The 18,774-nt window shown below is 39.4% G+C and overlaps 1 protein-coding gene across 1 annotated transcript; it reads right to left on the bottom strand.

Annotated features, from left to right (window-relative positions):
• Positions 1–2,000: 2,000 nt before the first annotated feature.
• On the bottom strand, positions 2,001–5,780 carry LOC131467170 (galactosylceramide sulfotransferase-like). The gene is made up of 3 exons (XM_058640916.1): positions 5,711–5,780; positions 5,289–5,450; positions 2,001–4,505 (listed from the first exon to the last, which is right to left on the bottom strand). The coding sequence occupies exons 2-3, from the start codon at positions 5,420–5,422 to the stop codon at positions 3,362–3,364; spliced, it is 1,278 nt and encodes a 425-aa protein (XP_058496899.1). The 5' UTR covers positions 5,423–5,450; positions 5,711–5,780; the 3' UTR covers positions 2,001–3,361.
• Positions 5,781–18,774: the final 12,994 nt, after the last annotated feature.

The raw sequence follows: 18,774 nt of genomic DNA, 5'->3' as shown, positions 1-18,774 counted from the left end.
CCCTCGCTGCATCCACGTGAGAAAGGAGGGGACGGAGGGAGGAGACAGGGAAGCTGGGAGGAGGAGGAAGAGGGTGAAGGGACCGCTGAACACCACTGCATGGAAATCTTGTTCCATCCCTCTGCCCAAAAACAAAATCCAGCTTTGTCAGTTGTTTGGTTGCAGATTTGCATTTCTGTTATCTTATAATAAGCAGGTGAAAGAAACAGGTCAAAGGGGATTCAAATGTATAAAATATTTATAATTTGTTGAGCAACTGATTGTGGGACAGGAGGAAATTAGCAAATTTAGTATCAAATATAAATCAGCATTTCACAATATGTTTTTTCTGGTATTATTTACTGTACATTGTCTAAAAAGTCAGTTTACATCAAGTTTTCTTTAGTTAAATAATAAAATGATGCTCGGACTAGTCCCAGCTCTTCTGGTGATGTTTTGTTGAGTTTGTGATAGAAAATAAATCTGTGATGTGACAGAGTTTTTCATCACCGTTTAGTCAGCCATGTTCAGACTCTGTAAAGGATGTGGATGTGTGTCATATTGAATTCACATAGGCTTTCTCATAGGAAATGAAACAGAATGCAGCGGCTTTAATAACGACTCATATCCTCGGTAGATTTGCAGTTACTCACTTGTATGATGTTCTAACTTACTTGACATTTGACTTTGACAAAGCCCAAACATCGTGAATCAGAGATAGAAAGTATCTGTTACTGTCAGCTCTCTCAGTGTGTGTGTGTGTGTGTGTGTGTGTGCTCAAAGGGGAATGAGGAACCTGTTCAAAGCTTATCAGTATTTACTTAACTTTTAGAAGAAATGTCATCAATTGAAGTGAACATCACTGGTACCTGTTTAACCAAAGGTTACAACCAATATCATTTCACTCTGAAATACTGTATATGTGCCCATTAAATAAGCTGCTCTGCAGTATTTATCATATAGCACTGTGACACATGAGAACTGCACATCTCTGTCAATTTTAACCTGCTGCAGTTGCCCAATTTCAAGCTGACTGTCTTTGACATTTTTCTACAAATCAAGACGCAATAAACACATATAGAGAGAAAGGCGGGGTACACCCTGGACAGGTCACCACTCTCTCACAGGCACACATATAGCGACAAACAACCACCCACTGAGTGTCCAATTTACCTAAACCCCATATTGCATGTTTTTGTACTGTGGGAGGAAACCGGAGAACCCGGAGTATCAAATATAACTTCTAATGCAAATTATATTGACACCATAATGTAACCAACATAGATCATATATAAAAACATTTGTCTGTCTCCTCTTGTATCACACCTCTTCTAAATCACTCCCCTCACACTGTACTAATAACAGGTGTCATCCCTGCTAATGCCACACTGGTATTATGCCCCCCTGCGGCTGTTTTTTGCATGGAGGCCACAGTATTTGAATTTAATCTGGTGTGTCTGAGCTCAGCGGTGAAATATGTTTCTCTCCCTCTCCCTCTCTCTGTCTCTCTGTCTCTCTGTCTCTCTCTCTAAGGTGGCAGTGGGTTTTTAACCTTTGGGCCTCTGGGCAACCCAGAATTATGTTTTATGTGTGTTTGTGTATGTGTGTGTGTGTGTGCGTGCGTGCGTGTGTGTGTGTGTGTGTGTGTCTGTGACTGTTACATGATCACAATTTTCAAAGTCACCAGGAAGGTCTGCATCTGTGGAGTGACTCATCCTCTTTACCTTGGACAGAATCAGCAAGTAATGCTGGACTCCAGCGCCATCTACTGTACAACTACTGTACTGTACGAGTTCTTGCAGGGAGACCATGGGTCTCCTTGGAAAACATACTGAAAGGTGAAGTGACGAATAGTGGCAATGGAAAAATACTACAATTAGACAGAATTATTTAATATGTTAAAATAGTGCTAAATATCACCTTGATTGTGCCCATTATTCACCTTGTTGAAACCTGGCTTCTACATTACAACTACGATATACCTCAATTTACGACAGTTCATTATAGGGGAGCAAGTGACATGACTTGAGGCGATTTATTAGGACTTTTTACACACATGCAGTAGTACTCCGCAAGACCTGAAAACAGTCTTTGATGTGTAAAAAAAAGTTCATTATAATAAAGGAAATTTCATCTACATTGTACATTTTTAATAGCTGCACACAGCAGCACATTGTTGCGAAAACATCATTAATGTCATGTGTTATGTTCACACAATTAATTCTCTCTCTCTCACCACTGCTCAACTTTGTCCTTAATGATGCAAAGTATTATTAAAATTGCTTTAACTCTTGCCACACATGATGGGGGGAATTTGGACTTTATGGTCAATCATTGTCACGGTGTTACGAGACAGGACAGGAGAGCCATGCCATTACCACAGAGTTGTCTATCATAATCTAATCTGGCAATGAATAACTGCAGGACCAGGAAATATAAAGCCTGAGCTGATGAGTGAATTGGGAGCAGGTGGGCTCCTGCCACAGGTGAGCTGATTGCATGCTGGAGGTAGAGAAGCAGGAGAGAAAGGAGGAGACGAAGGAGGAGGCAAGGCGGGGCAAGAAACGTGGTCCTCAAATTACCTTTCTAACATGATGTTGGAACATCAATTCTTGGTCCTACCCTTTTTGCTATATTTACAAATGACATTCAACAAACTGTCTCCAAAGCCTGTATTCACTTTTATGCTGATGATATGCCTCTGCTCCTTCTCCAGTTAAAGTTAAAGAGAGGTGTTTCTTCTTCTTGATAGTGTAATATTTATTTAGAGGCATTTTTAAACAAAACATTCCAACTCATGAGTCATGTAGTGACTTTGACATGTGACACATAGTCAAGTGCAAAGCACAATAAAAGAAAAGCAAAGTCATGTAAGGAGAAGGCCACCTGAGGTCACATGGGCTGGGATATGACCTCAACAATTCTGAGTGGCCTGACAACATAGGAGAATTGATCATTGAATGATAACCACAGTATATTCCACCATAGTGGTTATACAGTCTAACCTGAATGGAACTTCTGCAAAACATGTCTTTTTTTTTATGGCTTTTAAAGCTGTTGAAGACCTTCTTTGGATTCTGTTCTCTACATCAAGTTAGAATGGATCTACTGAAACTCAATTGTTTAAGCATGCAAAACAAGGCAGAATGTGCAGCTCTTTTAAAACAAAGAAGAGTACACAGAACAACAATAAACGGCGATAAATCCTTTCTAAAAAGAAGGCTACACATATTTCATATAAGATGCCGAACGATTCTAATACATAAATAGCATTTTTATTAGTTGTAGATTCATGTCATACATATATCTTATATCTTATATTCATTTTTCATCCATGCCCTTCACAGCTCATTCAACCATTTGTCTCATGTGTCTCCTGTCATCAGTTAATGATATTCCTCACGCGTCCCCACAGCTTAGTGACCCACAGGTTAACCCCCAAGTCTGTCAGATATTGAATTTCTGGGAGTAACATCTTTTGGCACAACACCTGATAGGCTTTGTCTATATTTTTATTTAAATTGTATCCCATGATGGACCTTTCTCCGATGGGTTGCCATGGCTGCATGGCTTCCTCATGAATGTCTTTGGCCATCACAGGGTGACCTCCCTCGATGCAGATCTTCCCCATCTCTGCATTCCTCCTCCTGAGCTCTGCAACATCCTCTGTCATACGCTCTCTTCCATAAGTCTCCACTTTCTCCCAGAAAGTCACGTTAAAGTGTTTGTAAAGCTTCCAGTCAATGCTATTCCACTGCAAGGCCTTTGCCCTCAGTTGTGGGGTCAGTTTAGACATTGTGGATCGCTGACGAGAGTTTAGCTTAAAGAACAGGATGTCAACCATCTCCCAGCAGAGGATGTCCTTGAGCAATATGAGTGATTCCTCAAAGTGCTCCATTAGCATAACCAAATGAAAACGCTCAGCAATGAGCCCGATGCTCTTGTCGACACGGGGGTCACTTGGATCCAGGTTGTTGTCCTGTCCAAAGTCAAAGAAGAGCAGGTTCTTCAGGTAGAAGGAGCTAAATCCATTTGGGCTGAAATAGAGATTGGGATCACGCAGGAACTCTGCCATCTTATCTTTTCCTGGTATACTCCAGGTCAGAGGAATGAGGTGACCAAAGTAATGGAAAGAGGACTCAAAGAGCTCTGCGGGATCTCTCAAGATTGTAATGTATAAAGTGTCCCTTGGCAGCACTTTGGCCACTTCAGCTGCGTTGAAACGCATGTGGTTACACAGGATGTTAAAACACATTCCAGATTTAAAATCTTGAACGTACGTGTGCTGAAAATATGAAGGGTAGAAGAAGTCATTTCGACCATTGGGAAAGGCAAATTTGAGATTGTGCTTCTCCCCAAAGCGGAAGAGAATGTTGAGGAAGGTGCTGCTTGCAGTTTTATGAGTCTTCATGAACATGATGTCCATTTTAGGGACACATATTGTATTATTTTGCTGTGAGCCATTTGTGGGTGAATGAGTGCTGTGTTGGCCTGGAGGGGCAGCACACGAGAGAGGAACTGGAAGCCTGGAGAAAGAGTGGAAATGATTTAGTATAACAGCATAACAAATCCCTATTCTGTGTAGATATGAGAAAAGGACAAATGTCATAATGTCATCAGTGATCTTTCATGGGCAAATTACTTCATTTTAGCCACTATAGGACACATACAAAAGTGTGTGGGTACAAACTTACTTTTATCATTTCAAAATGAGGACATGTTATGTGCAGTGAGGTGCACTTTTGTCACTTCATGCTTCTATGGAAATTCATCAAAAACAATGTTTTGAAAATGCACTGACCAGGAGTAGCACTCATATCCAGCCGTCTATGACAATAAAGCTGTTTATGGTACACCAGCTGGAATGGTTTTGATGTTGTCATCTTGTTTGATACCAATATATTATAAAGTATACATATAATAAAGATCACAGGTTGTAAATTGCAGTGATCTTGTCGCTGTGATGATAATGTGGACTTTGAGTCCAGTTGTTAATCCTTGTCTGGTAAATCATTACCTTGTGCAGCAACACAGCTAGAGCAGTTGTGATATTATGAAGATTGAGGCAGGACATTTAGTAGACTATCAGCTGTGATGAAGTATTTTGATGTGTTTTTCCAAAACATGTGCATTTGCTGGTGCATTTGCTGGTATTTTTGGCTTTACCGGAACCTCATCCTAAATTTGACAGAGAGCCTCTCTGTGTGGAGGTTTTGCAGATTAGGGGTTCATTGGAGATGCTCAAATTGAATCTTTAATCTCAAATCTTAATTGTGCAAAAAAAGGAAAATGCTGTGAAAGACTCTTACTCTGGTGGACTGACGTAGATCTGTAGTGTAGAAAGACAGTACAACACGATCGTAAACATGAAGAAGCAAGCCACAGTGACACGTTTGACCCAGCGTTGCTTCCATGAACCGGGTTTTTGTCGCACTTGCATCATGGTAATGAAGAACTAGAAAAAAGATCACCTGGTGGGAGAATGAAAAGTCAAGAACATCAACAACTGCACTTTGTCTATACCTTTTATTGTCTATATCTTATTGCAGAGACAAATAAATATGTGATCTATAGACTCCGTAAAAGACTACGGACTAGGTACAACACTGCTCATGATGTTAAAAAAATCTGTAAATTTAAATAATAAATCCATTGTAACCCTCACACATCAACTGGGTTATTGTGTTTCAATATAAAGGCACTGCATTCAATTTGAAAAGGCTAAACTTACCATTCGTGTCGCATGTCATTTGCTGGGCAGTCAAACTGAATATGTTCCTGCGGTGGATCGGATCTCTTATCTTTATGGCTTTTATTGGTTTACATCATTGTTGCTGGGGTGACTATAGTCCACCTTTCACTCAGACCTTGTTCTTCCCATTTTGATAACTCTTCAGGACTTGCCTTTCCCTGTGTAGTTATTTACTTGGGGCGTCCTTGTGGTTTCCGGTTGCCTGCAGGATCCCAAGATTAGAATTAGAATTAGTCATTTGCACACACACACTCCAATCAGTGATAGTGAATTTGTCCTCTGCATTTAACCAATCCGTATTACACACCAGGAGTGAACACACACAAGCCAGGCGCAGGAGCAGTGGGCAGCACATAACTGCGCCCGGGGAGCAATGGGTGCCTCGTTCAGGGGCACCCCAGCTCTTGGCCGGCCCAGGATTTAATCAGTGACCCTACTAGTCCCGAGCCCAATTCCTTTCCACTTGATATGCCAAGATATGGATGAGTAAGTCATTTTCTCACTCCTGGCATACAGGGCGTATAACACCAGTATTGTGGTTCCATTTTTGTGAGTGGACTAGAAAGTTCAGATAAAGTTTAAAATGTGAAATTTGCTCTTTTTTTAAAAAAACATACAACACTTCCAAATGTTGTTTATTTTTTTTGTATTTATAATTATTGTTTTTTTTTTCTCCTAAACACAACACAGAAGTGTTTCAACTTTTGTATTTAATTTCTATATGTTCAGCAAATGTGTTGTAACTGCAACAGTGACCTCTAATGAAGCAAATGAGTATTAACATGGTTGTGATCAAGCAGTTGGGTCTGTCAGTTAGAAGAATTTTAACATACAAAGTTTAAATAAATCAGGTCAGGTCTACAGAACAAAATCATTCGATAATTTATTATTTTAGAGATTTACAAGAGACAGCACATTTTTTCAAAACAGTCTTTAAGTTACAAATGAAAAGTTTTATGAAGACATAAATGAACTTTAACCATTACTGAGTACATGTTTAACATTAAGCATGTTGTTCAAATCCAAAAGCTGCTCGTCATGAAGCCAGGATATACAGTTTTTCTGTGCTGCAAATATTGAAATAATAACTGGAGATTCACCATAGTCCTAACAAACTCCATTTGTTTGAAAGACGCTGTTGTGGCACTGCTGCTCATTAGTCAGCTGAAAATGAATATGGTTCCAGGCTTGTGGATCTGTACACAGTAAATGTGGAAAAACTCTATTCCTTGAAAAATAAACAATCTCCTCTCCTCTTTGAAACACGCCGATGCATAATTAATAGCTTCACGTATTCCGTAGACAGGAGTGGGTTTACAGCCTCATTACTCTTTACTTTTCAAAAAATAACATTAAGACGGGATTTATAAGACAGGTTTTTTCTGAAAAGAGGAGAATATTTCTGATATTCACCTGTGAAAATGGATCCATAAAGCAGTTCTGTACCAACTGATACTCTTCACTGCATTTATTTGACAAAACATCCATCAGTCTATTATGTTTTACTGTTATAAACTGACAGTGAATTTAAGGGACATAAACAGCATGTGCCATACCATCATCATACAGTACTGTGTTAGGAGTGTTACACATTAGTCATGAGAGTCATCCACCATAAAGCTGTCAGCGCTCTACTGTCACATGTTCCTAAATCAGAACAAATAAGCAGCCACTGCACAGACATACGTCTGATCTGTATTCAACACTACACCGATCAGCCATGACACTGTGAAACCAGTTACCTGTTTCTATGTTGTGGCTGTACATTATACTTTACATGTGTGTACACATACACCATCTGAACATATACATGCATACAGATAGTGTATAGGTTGTAGCATGAGAAATGCATTGGAGATTTGTTGCATGAAATGCATATAGATTTAGTCATTTACTAAATTTGGCATCACACACAGACAAATGACTACCACATTTTTGCAAAATCTTAATGGCTTTATCTTATTGTCTTATGCAGAAAACAAACAAATAAACCAATAATGGTTGGGGCTGGTTAAAAATGCAAAAAAAAAAGATGTACCAAACTAAACCAGAGAGTTTCTGACTGAGAGTAAGGTTTTTGGATCATATGGGATTTTACAGTCTTGTTTTTCCAATATTCAATTTTGACCGGCAGTGTTTTATCGACTTTAATCGTTATTGCACATCAGTATTTTTTATTGTGGTAGCATGGCATTTTGTGTGCAGAGTAGTGATTTGTATAAAAAAAAGAAAAGGGGGACCTTATTTGATTAGACCTTAAAGCAACTCCCCAGTGTGCATCATACTTATCACAGCTCCACAAAACATGTCCACAATTGTCCAAACAGCTTGTGCAACATCAGCTGTGTTTTATGAACAAACTGCCCGGAGGGTCCAACAGAACAATATTTACCTCCATATTTCCTTCCCTCTGGTGGCCTGCAAACCAAAGGCAGCGGACAGTGACTGGAGCATTGAAGAGAGCTCCGAGGGAGTTATGAGGAATAACACTGTGTTCGCCAAAGAGATAAGTTTAGTGAGAGAAATTTGCTGAGTTTTCCGTCTGTATCAGCATTATTATAAAAGAAAGTATTGCAGCTAATGGCTACATACATAGAGTATGTATTTCCTGTATGGCATTGCAGCAGCTTCCACTGGGAACCCAGGGGAGTGAATGAAGAGATAAAACCATGGGAGGAGCGGTGCTAAATTTGATGTATTTGATGAGTGCTGAAAATCTCACCTCGCACTAAGCAACAGAAAGTGAAAATAGGATCCCCCACATGTTAACCAAACACCAACTTTGCATATGAAAAGTTAGAAACTAAACGATAACCATGGCTTTAATAAGAACTTCATCCTGCAGATGAATTATTCATGAGGTGTGCATCCTATGGTGAGCGCTCTGTTAGAGAAAGTGCACGTCATGACGTACATTCTCTACTGTTTTTTTTTATTAACTTGATTGATGAGGAACAATGGTCAAATTTTTATTTTTTTTTGGAAACACTAATGCTTTCAGTTCTCCATAAAATGGGCTAATGGCATGAAGAGAGCGAGAGAAACAAAGGCTAGTAAAATTGAATCTGCTTGTTGTTGGTATTTGATAATGATAGTTTTTACTACACACCATGCCCACTGTCTGCCATCTGCCTGAGACCGTATAAACCCACTGTTTCATCAGCTGTGTCAGTGGCTGATTTCAAATGAAGATGCAGTGGTCACGTGCGGTTGGCTCATCTCATCTCTACCAACCGGCTGAGGCAGATGCTGTACATCCTTGAGTCTGATTCTACCAGAGATTTAAATCAAGTTTTTTTTTTTATCTTAACATGGCCATATGTTATGTTATGTTGCACCACAGAGGTGTTTACTATGCGTGGGCCTTTTCACCTCTTCACTGCAGAACTGCTTCTCCTGGTGTCTGGTGCCATTTTCATTTCTGGAGCATGACAAAGTTCTCAAGTCCAAAAGTGCTTGAGTCCCAAGTACGATAGTCTATTTTGCCTACAGATCCCCTTAATATCTCCATAGTGTGAATTTGAAACAGATGTGGGACACATCTTGGTTGCTTGTTACTCAGCTGTGCTTTTCATATAGCAGGTCTTTTATGGAACGCTTAGCAACACAGAAACCCTCGAGCCTCTGATTTCCACCAGGCAAGCCAAGCCTAGAGGTAGGAGTAAAATGGTAGGAGTAAAATGAGAAATGGGATTGGGATTACTGTAATTTTTGGGTCCTGGACAATGTCTCTGTCTTCTGTTTTGCGTTAGCCTACATTATGCCAAAATGCTGATCCAGCTAATCCATGGACATGATCCTACCTCAGTGATCCGACAGACAGCACCTGCATACGCTCAGTCTCCAGGCAGCAATCCATGCTTTACCTACAGCATCCTGCTTTTCCTTTGAGGAGAACCAGCCTGCTTCATTGGCTTCCTGCTTGACCTCCTGATAGGATCTGTCAACATTCTTGCCTCATTCGCTCTTCTGCTTCGGGCCTTTGGATGTTTCCCAGACTCAACCTCCAGATCAGTTCTGCCTAGCATCCAGGTCATCCAACGGGACTCTGCTACGTCCCCCTTCTGCCCTTAAGTCATCCACCATGGCCCCCAACTCCATCCCTGCAAAGTCTACTTGCTGTTACCTTGTGTTCCTCAGTCCCATTCTCATATAAGAGTACATATAATCTAATCCTGCAGGAGTAGACTGAACACACTTCAGGGACTGTGTAGGTGTATAGTGTATAGTGCTGAAGCCTGACAGTATAAAGTTCAGTTTGTGCCTTGTCAGCAGTATTGTTGTCACTCTACAGTGAGGGTCAGAGCAGCTGTTAAGAATTGAAGCTGGCTATAAAACATTATGAAGTAGTCCTGCGTAGAGAAGTGGCAGCAGGAGGTGAGTAGTTATTGCAGTGGCAGGGGAAATGGTCTTTGAGTCTGCAGAAAAAGTTTATTTCTCTTGAATTTATTATAATTATTCAGTTTTTAAGCATCCTAAAGCAATTGTTTACGGCAACGTTGTGTGTTGTCAGCTGTACAAGACGATACAGCAATACAGGAAGTCATCTTCTGTATTATAAGTGGTATATGTGTTCTTTTAAAATACGACACTTGTTAAATCACATTGATCATTTTGGTTTCATGACTTTGTAACAAAGTAACTGGAACAAATAATACTTTCTTTCTGTCTTTTTTTAACTAATTTATGATTTATCTTCTGTGTGCCTTCCTCTCAATCATGCTTACATATTCCCTCTCCATCCCTCTGCCTTCTCTTTCAGTCCCTCCTCTTCTTTACACAGTAAATTTTCTTTTTCCTACCTCAACCTTTCCTTCTCCCAGTGTCATTCTTTTGCTTTATCCACTCACCTCTTTCATTTCCTCCTTAGTTCTTTATCTTTTTTTCTCCTAAGCTCCCTTGTTGTCTCCAAGACCATATCTCTGTTTCTACGTCTCCGTGGTCCAGGGGTATATGGCTTTAAACTTTCTCTTTTTTTGTATGATATCTAACTATTCTTCAAACTTTTACTCTTATATTGTTTAATCCAAAATAAAGTTTTGAAAATGTTATTGTTACCTGTAGAAAGACTGAAGCCCCATCTTGGTCACCTGGTCACCTTCTCTTAGATGCCTCTTTCTGGTTTATTGTAAAATAAGATGGACAAACATGGGTTTTGTAGACATGGGTGTTTTTTCCTGTGTGTGCATGTTTGTGTGTGGATGTAAGAATAGTAGAAACAGAAGTACAACACACACTGTAAAAAGAACTCTGCTTAACCCATTCATTTATATGAAGCTAATTAGAGGATATGTCTAGGGAGAAGGACCACACTGGGCCATCTGTTTATACTGTGTGTGTGTGTGCAGTTGTGTGTGTGTGTATAACAGATTTTTGGAGATAAATTAACGCTGCTTAACAGTGCAGTAAATACAGAGGTCTCACAAGGGTATTACGACTGGCGCTCTCCTTTGCTTACTCTTATTTTAGTGTGTCTGAGAATTTAAGAACTAATTACAGAAATCTGTTAAATGACTTAAATTACGTTAAAATGAAATGACTGTATACCACTGTGTAACCCCGCAGAATACAAACAGGACAACATGAACTTTGCATGGGCTTAAGGTCCAACACTTTTTATTAATGCAGATAGTCTGTTCTAATCTAGGATCAATAAAATGAAATAGTTACCGCACCATGAAAAAAATACCTTATAATTTAACCTGGAAAAAAGAAGAAGAAAGAAACTGATTTATTTTGGTGTTGTATCAATTTTTTTCATCTCGTGACCTGCACATACTTTTATTTGCTCTGTTGTAGTCATTATTTATTTGTACCCTTTTCTAATATTACCTTAGTGTTGTTTCCCTTTATCTTGGCATGCCTGTTTTATCATTGTCCATATTTTGTATGTTTTTAGTTTCGTATATCTTCAGTCTTAGCTTTTGTTTTGTGTCATTATTATTATTATTATTCTTTTACGTTTATATGTAATCATAGTTTTGTTTCCATATTATCGGTGTGTATTGTATGTTCAGTTCAAACAGGATATGATGCTTTATCTCAGCACAGCATATCATCACCGTCTGTCACTGTCGTTGGTGATGTTAGTGAACTGTGAGTGTTGCATATATAGATGTTTCGAGGAGATAAAACAAAATGTGTTCATTTCGGAAGGCAATAACTTATTTTTTTTTACAAAATCTTTATGGACAGAACAAACAGAAATGAAGGTAACAATCAGATGGACATGGGGAGTGCATGCCTTCATTTCATCCTACCTCTTCAAACGCTGTCACGGTTAACAAAGGACTGAGTGAAAATAAGCAGCAGCATCAACATTAAATGAATGGTAGAGTGAACATGAAAAAGGAGAGGGGAAAAAACGTGAGGAGGAAAATGAGATTTTATCTTTCAATCAAAATGGCAGGCGGTTGATTTTTTCAATGGAGGCAACAATTTCAGCTCAATTTAGTTTCCCATTAAAAATGTAATTGAACCACCAGATGAGAAAGTGATTCAATCATAACTTCAAAATCAAAAAGTTAGTTGATATCAAACAAAATCCAGTCCGGTCTTAGCAGTGGAGTGTGGATGTCTCAGTGTTTCGTATCCGTAGTTCGACGTCGTTTACATGCCACTCAAAATGAACTGGCTCATTCTGCCACAAACTCATTTGTAATTTATTTTTCTTTAGCCGTTCATAAGAACACTGACGAGAACATCTGACAATCATATCACATTATAGTGGATGGAAAACAGTACATTAAACCTAAACTTAAGGAACGGCTGCCAGGTCTCTGGTTTTCCGTGCAGCTTGTTAAAAGTTACGGAGCTCCTCTCATGCACACTTATTATATGCATGCATTTAAAAAAAAAGCATAGAAAATCACATTATTTTTGCTGTTCACTGTGTGAGTGGAAAAGGAGCACAACACTGACATATTTTAATTGGTTGCCGTTGTCTCACTTTTTTTTGGATATTTAATAAATATATTTGACATGCTTATACATCCCCTTCTCGATTTACTCTTGAAGCTATTTAATCGATTTCAGAACAAAATCCACTCAGAACTTGGAAAAACATTTTGGTCAGGGAACAATCTGCAGAACTCACAACAGCTTCAGCATTTTATTTCCCTGGGCGAATACAGAACTCTACTGACAAAACTGTTTATCTAAAGAGTGTAATTGCTGTTCTTAAACTGGACTTCAATGATTTTATGACGTCTTAAGTGAATGTTTTAGTTGTGTTTGCTCTTTTATTGGACCGGTACTTTTTGGCAGGTCTCCCTCGAAGCAGAGATTTAATCTCAAGGGACTTCCTGGTAAAATAAAGCTTAAATAAAATACAGAAAGAACTTGAGTGGGGTGGTAGTGAACATGTTCAACTATCTGGCACTGATTGATAGCCATGATCTAGCTCGTTTATTCATATGCCTTGGAAAACTGAAAAGATTAATGGAAGAAAGAGATGCAAAATTAAATATATTAATTCGACTTTCAATGTGAACTTTGCTGTCACCTGCAGTGTGCCAGTACCTCACTTGATTTCAGTTTATGATGCAGTCTCTTTGTCTCTCAGCCCCTAAGTTGTGACTTTATGTTTGTGAAATATTCAAATTAAAAAGCAATTTAAAAAAATAGACAAATAAAAATGTGTGCGGTTGATTGATGGTGGCAAATGTGCATCTGCAAGTACTTAAGTGCAGCAGCTGCCACTAGATGCTACTGAAGAGCTATATTTTACTCGCAGCACATTTAATCTATCAACCTCCTCCTGGCATGTACTGTGATTTTTTAACACGTGACTTTCCAAACAAAAGCCAGCTTTTCCAATCTCCAGTCTAGAAACAACCCTGTCTGGCTCTCGCTGTGAGCCACGGGGCTTTTGGATAAATACAGACACTATAAGCTATAGTGAGGTATGGCCAAGAGAATCAAATGTGAACATGTGACAGCTCCCAGTGGAGTCACAGGTCTGAACGTAGCGCAAACACACCTTGACAGCAGCATGCAGCTCGTGTTTCTCACACCTCACTTTGGTCTGAGGAAATGGGAAATACTTATATTGCTTTCATTACAGCAGAGAGTCCAAATGGTAACCGTGGCGCTGCCGTTGTAAAGAAGATCGTTATGAAAAGCTCATGTAATCAGTGTTAATCACAAGGTGGGGCTGTGAGCAGAGATAAAGCATCACATTCCTGCTAAATGAGGCACTACACGTCCACCTGGTAATGACATGGAATTGTAATACCTGGTAAGGACAATTCTTTATTGCAAATAAAAGTGACAAAACTGTTTTTGGGTTTTCATGGCACATAGTGAAGACATCCATTATGCTGACATCATCTTCCAAAAAGTGACCTTCAAAAACGTGGTGTTGCCTGAAGTGTGAACCTCCATTTTTGTCCCTGGTAGTATTAAGTAAGAAGTGAAAAAAAACACAGACAAAAACATTATTAATAATATATTCTATTTAAATATATATTATTGATATGTTATGTTTATTCCACATCTCATTATAAGGGAACTGATGAGTCAAGAAGTGGAGATAATGCAAAAGTGCAAAGATTTGTCTGCAGACGCTCTTAAATGTATTTGCCCATCACTCATCCCCTGTGGTGTGTGTGTATGCCTGTGTGCCTTGTCCATTAGTCACTGAGAGCTTCTTTAACGAAGCGCTCTTAATTGCTGAACTCGTTTGGGAAATATTTTTCCCTCTCTGTCTCCCCTCCCCCCAAACCCACTCCCCCATAGCCCTCTCTTACTTTGGCATTTACTTTTGTTCTTCCGATCTGGCTCCGTTTTTTTGCTCTCTCATTTATCTTAACCAAGTTTTTTTGATCTTGTTTCACTGTTTGCTTTCGCTCTGTGTCTTTAGGATTGTTTAATGTTTTTATTGTTTAACATTTTCTTGCAAAAACACCAAAGTCATGGTCACACCAAGTGGCAACTGATCATGATGTCGCCCTCACCTCCGTGTTGATCCGTAGATGTCACCTGCAACCAGGTTCCTATTGGATGATACTAACTGTCAATCACACTGGTGTCCACCCACACGTGACACACTTTGTTGTTTGTTTTTTCCTTTAATGGGAACATTATTTACAAAATTGACCTGAAACTAGAGACTCCTCAAGAAGATGTTTACTGACCTTAGAAATCAAGTGACAAGTAGAATATATACATATATATGTATGGAGAGAGCGAGAAAGAGGGAGAGAGAGAGCTTGCCTCCTGGATGAGTTGTCAAGGAGACCTTTCGAGAGAAAGGTCTTGAATATTTTGCCTCACCTTATCTCACTGCCCCCCCTCCCCTGCTGCACCCGTCCATCCAGCATCCACACTGTAATTCCACTGCAATATTTTGTAAAATAAATAAATAAATAATACAACCTGAAGAGAAGATATTACAGCAACAGCGTCATGTTGTAGCGTCATCTAGCAAAATACACAATTTCTGGGACATTTTGTGCCTTTATGGGACCGACATAAGGAACACTGAAGTCTACAGTTGGCACGGTAAGGGACATTACACTCGTTAGACGTACACGCTCATTTTTACCATCAGATAAATACGAGGAGTGTCAGACAGTCCCAATATAATGGAGCAATAACACATAAAATACGTGAAAATAATAGATGAATCAAACACAAGTAATTTAAACCGTAATTTCTAATTTGATATGCAATTTAGACAGCTTTTACTACTTTGCATCAGTCTCCCATTTCACATTTAAACAGAAAGTAGCCTATCTGTCATATTTTGATAACGTTATCATTGAGTTGCTATCCAAGAATTATCCTGATAAGAGCATTTCAATAAAACATGTTGTCTCTCTATCTGTTTCGTCTTCATGGCATGTTGTACTTCAGATTAGTTGCCATTTTGACATTAGTTAAGTGTCAAGGGTAGACCCACACTAGCTTGAGGGTCAGGCTGATCCTCCACTTCCTACCCTGGATATATTAGATTTAAATATTAGCATACTTGTAAACATTGAGGGCTTTTTGTATTGTCAGAGGAGGACTGAGCAGTGTGTTAGTCAGGGTCTAGAAACCCAAAAATCTCACCCCGGGCTCGGAGTTCTCAAAGATAAAAGCATGCTGAGCAGCTTTTCCCCTGACTAACACTTTCAGTAAGTCTTTTCTGTCTGCCTCATGGCTTTTCTTACTGCAGCGTAACCTTGGTGACCCCTGATTTGACTTATTACTTCCAGTACAATGCAAGACTGCTATTCCTCAATTATCTTTCTCCTTAATGGAGCATACATCTCACAAATCGCAAGCCAAAATTCAAATTACTCTCTTTCCTCCAGCAAAAGTTCCTGCTGTCTCACTTGTGCAGTTGCTTTGAAAACCCCCTAAAAACATGTGTTTTCCTCATATGTCAGAGGCAGAATTGTAATTAGAATGAAAATGTAGGCAGACCTGCATCATACAGAGAATTGTCAGAAGGGAAAACGCCACGGTCAATTATTTTTCAGTTAACATCCCAGTTTTTGTTTCAACTGTACATAAATCTACCTGATTTTAAGCTTCATTGCGGGTAAATTATCTTGATTTAGGATCTCACCGTCTCACTGTGATTGGCTCTGCAAGATAGAATTAACAAATGTTACTTTATGGAAATGTTAAAATTTGGCACATAGTGAATATGGATCAGTGGTCACAGTGGTGGGAAAAAAACATAATGCAGATAAACAACTCTAAATTTAGAAGCACAAGTTTCTCGTTCACACCCTGAGAATACTCTGTTTCATATGCAGAGTTCCATATGGCTTCAGAATACCCATGTGGCTGCAAGATTAATTTGAGCAACATAAATGAAAAAACACACACACAGCATCATTATCATTAGTACTCCATCTCACCATCCTCATATTGTCACTCCTCTCTTTAATATTTTGTTGTCACATCCCTTTGTCTCTGAGGAGCTCATTCAGCAAAAGCGTGGATTTAATTAAAATCCTTTCTCTTTTTTGCCCACACACTGTCCCCCTGAAATGTTGGACAGCAGAAAAAGACAGATAAACAAAACAAAAAGGTATCCTGCAGCACCATGTTAACGTGGTTGATGGGGGTAGGCAGAAATCAAATGAAAAGGTCACACAATTTCCATAACCATTGTCTAATTTGCTTGTCATTTGTGCTTAGTTTTTACTAAGATAACATACTCCATCCATCCTCCAATATCTACCGCTTTATCACGGGGGGTGCTGTGTCAATCTCAGCTGACATAGGGCGATAGCCGGGTACACCCTGGACAGTTCGCCAGTCCATCGTAGGGCCACACATAGAGACAAACAACCATTCATTCTCACATTCACACCTATGGTCAATTTAGAGTGACCAATTTACCTAATCCCCATATTGCATATACCAGGGTTGCTGTTAAATGCTATTCAGGAGCTCCAGGAAAGAGCTTAGTATGTTGGTCATACATATGACATGTACATTCATTTGGCAATATCATGGCCATTTACTTGTATTGCTTCCTAGTCTCAGCCAGGTTAAACATCAACTTTATATAAAGGGAAACAAAATTAACACTACCAAAAATGAAGCTAAAGCATTTTGAGTGACCCATGGTGGTTTGTTGCAGTATATAGGCCATAAGGTTTGCTGGCCTGTTGATATAATAGATGGGACAAACATTTCAGTTCATTCTTATCACACTGATGTATGTCAGACTCTACACTTTCTCTGGTAAGTTTAGATTTTAAAAAGTTATTTCATGCCATAAAACTGTGATAAAATGCAATGATTGATAGTAGAAATGGACTCTCATTTGGTAAAGCTAATGCATCAGTGGGTCTTGATACTTGGAAACCCATACTTTCTTCTGCACAGAATTTGGCACAAGATGGTAGCACCTGCATGCACAACATTTCTTTCTACTTTCATTTCTGTACAATTGGCAGAAGTGGACATGCATTGCTCAATTTTGGCAGCATTGGTTGCTCAACCACACACAATCTTTGTTTTCTGATAGGGAAAGGCATTTTTTGGACACATGATTAATAGATGTGGCTGAAACCTGTTTTGAAATGTGACTTGTCTTGTCCCAAGGCCCGAGATATCGGCTTAAACTGTTGTCTTGACAACAGCGAACGGAAATTAAGTTCATTGCATCTTTTATGGAGTGAGTCTCAAGTGCGTCCTGTTTAAGTGACCTTTAAAAGCCATTATCCATCTCTGAAAATGTCGTCAACTCTGACTAAATCTGTACAGTAATTGAATTCTCTACTTCTGGGAGATTGGCCAAAAATTAGGATACCGCATCTTAATTACTGATGTTATTTTTGGACGTGTTCATCTGTTACCGTACATGTGCGAAACATTTGCTCCACTTTTCTGAACCCTGAAACCTACGAGCAACTTCAATACCTCGACAGCCGGAAAACCACACACACATGCTGGTTTTGCATTCTTTGGATGGACACTTACCCTAACCTTAACCATCACAACTACATACTAGGGCTGAACGATATATCGTTATCGTATCGCTATCGAGATATGAACATTCAAGATATTAATATCGAAAAAGCAACGATATAAACAATATAGATTTTCCCCCGCGCTCGCCCTGCATGTACAGCTCTGGCGGTCACAGTAAACTTCATTTTTACGATTGCACTTGAATGCACCACTACGGCCAGCCAACCACAAACCTTATTTCATGCTTGCTGTGGATCGACAGCTGAAGCTAACCAATGACAAACATAGGAGGGCGGGCGGTAGACGGAGACTGAGACGCGCACACACACACACGACATACACAGCGGGAAAGAAAGTGACATGAGCGCGGAAGATAATGCGGCCGGTGGCGATTTTGTGCCAAAACATAAATCATCGTATTTTGGATTTAAAAAGGATGATGTCAACCAGAGCGAGGTGTTGTGCAGGTCGTGCTTAGCGAAAATTGCGACGAAGCAAGGTAGCACAACAAACATGTTTCACCACCTGAAACAACACCATCGCGTGCTGCACGAAGAGTGTAATACAATGAGAGAAACACCGGGGACTTCTCAGTCATCCCAAAAGAAGCCCAAGCAAAG

The sequence above is a fragment of the Solea solea genome, chromosome 10 (genome assembly GCF_958295425.1).
Source record: "Solea solea chromosome 10, fSolSol10.1, whole genome shotgun sequence".
Lineage (NCBI taxonomy): Eukaryota > Metazoa > Chordata > Actinopteri > Pleuronectiformes > Soleidae > Solea > Solea solea.
The sequence above is the reverse complement of the archived record's forward strand: the minus strand, read 5'-3'. Positions and strand labels throughout refer to the sequence as shown.

Bases quoted from the DNA above. Each gene is read 5' to 3' on its own strand.
- LOC131467170 (XM_058640916.1), bottom strand. From the start codon at position 5,422: ATGATGCAAGTGCGACAAAAACCCGGTTCATGGAAGCAACGCTGGGTC. The intron at 4,506-5,288 runs GTAAGAGTCTTT...CTCTTTCTCCAG, and splicing joins ATCTACGTCAGTCCACCAGA to GCTTCCAGTTCCTCTCTCGT.